General features: G+C 41.5%; 1 protein-coding gene across 1 annotated transcript; it reads left to right on the top strand.

Moving 5' to 3' along the window:
* Nucleotides 1-2370: 2370 nt before the first annotated feature.
* On the top strand, nt 2371-2736 carry LOC142605786 (uncharacterized). The gene has a single exon (XM_075777224.1). It carries the CDS (start codon nt 2371-2373, stop codon nt 2734-2736), a length of 366 nt encoding a protein of 121 aa, XP_075633339.1.
* Nucleotides 2737-3763: the final 1027 nt, after the last annotated feature.

The raw sequence follows: 3763 nt of genomic DNA, 5'->3' as shown, positions 1-3763 counted from the left end.
ACTGTGAAGGACAAACCATGCTGTTCGGACCAATGAAGCAATGAAACAACAAACCCACCCTACAACGTAATGATTTAGAACCTATCCTTAGGTTGGTCCCATTAAAATTACATTGCATATTGTGTGTGTTTTTTTTTGGTTGATTGGTGAATGTGGATGGGGTCTTAGCTTTGATTAACCCGACCAAGCCTATCATTAGGGGAGAATTCGGTCAAGATCTGAAGGATGGCTGCAAAGAGAACCTAAGCCTAACATTTAAGCCAGTAGCTCTAGTTCCAAGCTTGTCACTTCCATCACAATATTGAAGCCGTCAAGCATAGAAGAAACTTCATTGTTGCAACATCACAACCCCATCTTCGTCCTCCAAGATAGATCAAGCCACAAGAAGTTTAAAGCTCCCCACACTATGGCAGAGGAAGTAGGATACCCAAACATAGAGGAACCCATGAACACCCAAGAGCTACTCAAGACTATGGTATCTAGTCAAATCCAGCCGAGGGAAGACATGAACTGTATGATGCAACAATTCTAGAATTTGAAGAGTAATCAAGAGGAGGGCAAGACTGATCATGATCCACTAGTTGTAGAGAATGAGAAGAAGATCAACAAGAGGATGAGTAAAATGGAGGAGATGATTAGAAGAGATTGTAAAATGGAGGATCTTATGGACTATGATTCTCTCTTACTATTTCCTAATGCAAGGTTGCCACCCAAGTTCAAGATGCCAACCCTAGACAAGTTTGATGGGACCAGCTGCCCAAAGTCTCATTTGAAGATGTATATAAAGGCTATGTAGTCCTTAGGCGCGACCGAGGAAGTACTTGCTCAGATGTTCCAAAGCACGCTGACTAGAGTTGCTTTTAGGTGGTTCCTCAACCTGGATGATGCAAGAACAAGAAGTTGGGAGGATGTGTGCCGAGAGTTTCACAAGAAATAAAATTACAATACGGAAGTGGAAATCACAAGAAGAGACCTCGATACTGCCAAGCAAGAGCCGAAGGAATCCTTCTCTACTTTCACTATCAAATGGAGAGCCAAGGCCACACAGATGATGAGTAGGCCGAGTGAGGAAGAACAGTTAGCCATGGTTGTAAAGAATTTATTACCCGTATATCATAAATATTTGTTTGCACAATACTTTCCCAATTTTAAAGCTCTAATTGCTACTAGAACCCAAATTGAGGATGCTATAATTAATGGAACCATAAAGACTAATGACCCACCTAGGTTTAAAAAGAATGTAGGATCTAAGGCTACATAAATTTCCAACATCCATAAAAGTGATCCTTATCAATTAATTGCACCTATTGCACCTGCGTAAGTGCCACAAGGGCCTACACCTAGGAGGGAGTTTTATGAGTTGTACATGCCCATAAGCCTAGTGTATGACAAGCTAAAAGAAAAAGGGTTACTGAAACCCTTAGACCTAAGACCAATTCCAAACCCCTTGCCCTCAAAGTTCGATGTGAATAAGCGATGTGTTTACCACCAAGGCCTTGGTCATAACACTGATCGTTGTTTTGCCATTTGTCATGCAATTCAAGACCTAATAGACAACAAGGTGATTGTGCTACCTACAAGGCCTAGCATCACTAATAATCCCTTGCCCAATCACAATTTTGGGAAAGGACCAAGGATTAATTGCTTGATGATCGAAGAGGAAAATAAGGAAGATCCATTTGACTTAATCTATGACCTACCCGAATCCTTCATGATGACATGAGAAGAGTTAATGGATAGGACATCTACCACCACCACAAGATATGACATATGGAATGAAGTATTAGAACCCGAGGATTACCAAATACCCACACACGGGGGGAGACACTTCAAACCCCAAATAAAAAACCAAACACCTACAAATGGGGGTCGATATTTCAAACTCCAAATAAACAACCAAACAACCACAAGCGAGGGGAGACACTTCAAACTTCAAATAAATAACCAAACATCCACAAATGGGGGGAGACACTTTAAACCCAAGACACCGACCTCATCCAACAAGAATTGCCTACATCACAAGGCGGAGGGGGAGACACTTCAAACCCCCACATTTAGAGACTGACAACCCAGTAGAAGCCTTGAATAGATCTACCAACAAACTCCTACTGAGGAAGATGAAGTCCTCAAGCAACTACAAAAGATACAAGCCAACATATCCCTATGGGGTTTACTTATGGCCTATACAAACACCGTCAAAACCAAGTAAACCTGCTCAACCAAATCCAACTCCTTACAACCACAACCACCTAGGATTTGAGTGCTATGATTGAGTCCATAAATAGGGAACTCACCATCTCCTATTCTGACTAGGATCTGACCAAGAAGGGGAAGCACCACAACAACCCTTTACATATCACTGTAGATTCCATGGGGAAGAGGATACCAATGGTTTTGATAGAAGCTAGAAGTGCTTTGAATGTGTGTCCTTTGAAGACTGCAAGTTGCCTAGGCCTCAGCATTAAAGACTTTGTACCTACTGACCAATATGTGAGGGCATATGACAACAGTAGAAGAGAGGTCTTGGAAACCATAACATTGGAGCTTACAATAAGACCAATGGTTAAGAAGGTGGATTTTCTGGTCCTTAATATAGCCTCATGCTTCAATATGTTCCTTGGGCGACCATGGATTCATGACATAGAGGCCGTACCTTCTTCTCTTTATAAGAAGGTTCAGTTTCCACATGAAGGAGCTATTGTGACCATCTATGGGGATACTCTGATAGAGCCTTAGCCTATTTATGGTATTAATTCTGAGAAAGAGTGATTGACCTTGGATGGCTTTGAGATTGAAAGGCTTGGTTTTGAAAAGAGAAATCCTAATGGACTTTGCTCCTTATGGTAAAAACAATGTGGCAGCAATGATGAGGAGGATGAACTACCTTCTGAGGATGAATTTGGGAAGAACTGTGAAGAAGCCAACTATTCAAGACCCGAGGATCCCTACTGCCACACCACCTTTTGGGTTAGGTTATAAGCTCACTCATGATGATTTGCTAGAGATGGAAGTGAGAAAGATGGCCTGAGCCAAAGCCAAAGTGACTCCCCTGTCCTCTAGAACCTCTAAAGCCTTACACTCCTACGTTGAATAGGAAGTTTGTAATATCTGGAGAGAGCCAACGTTGTTGGGAATTCCTTGAACCAAAATTTAATCCTATAACAAAGATAGTGGTACCTAGATTCGAGATACTACTTGACTGCCACAACAAGGCTCCAGAGTTGAAAAAAGAAGACACAACTTGGGTTCCTTCTGATTAGGCAGATTACATGGATCGTGATGCCATGACTACGCTTCTTGGAGATCCTATTTGCAACATAGAAGAAGAAGAATATTGGGAGGCTTGCTAGCATGCATTAAAGAGCCCATATGAAGTAAGAGCCAATGATGAAGATAAGGATTGGGGAGCAACCCCTAGTGATGATGAAGATGAAAGCAATGACAAGAGTGATAGTGGTAGTGACAGCAGCAACAATGATAGTGGACATAATGATGATGACAACATCAGTAATAGTGATGATAATAGCAGCATAAGTTATGATAGCCCGTACAATGGTGATGATTGGGGTGAACCCTCTAGTGATAGAGACGATGAAGATGCAAACCTATTCTATGAGGAATATGATAGTGATGTGGACTATTATGATGAAGACATTGAAGACGATGCAAAAGCTAACAGGTGGAACGACACAGATAGTGATCAATATAGACTGATAAATGTGTATAAATGTGTTAGAGAATGCAAGAGAGGAGAATGCACAAG

This window comes from Castanea sativa, chromosome 8 (genome assembly GCF_040712315.1).
Source record: "Castanea sativa cultivar Marrone di Chiusa Pesio chromosome 8, ASM4071231v1".
NCBI classification, from domain to species: Eukaryota; Viridiplantae; Streptophyta; class Magnoliopsida; order Fagales; family Fagaceae; genus Castanea; species Castanea sativa.
The sequence above is the reverse complement of the archived record's forward strand: the minus strand, read 5'-3'. Positions and strand labels throughout refer to the sequence as shown.

Excerpts from the sequence above, each read along its gene's own strand:
- LOC142605786 (XM_075777224.1), top strand. The coding sequence starts at position 2,371 with ATGGGGAAGAGGATACCAATGGTTTTGATAGAAGCTAGAAGTGCTTTG.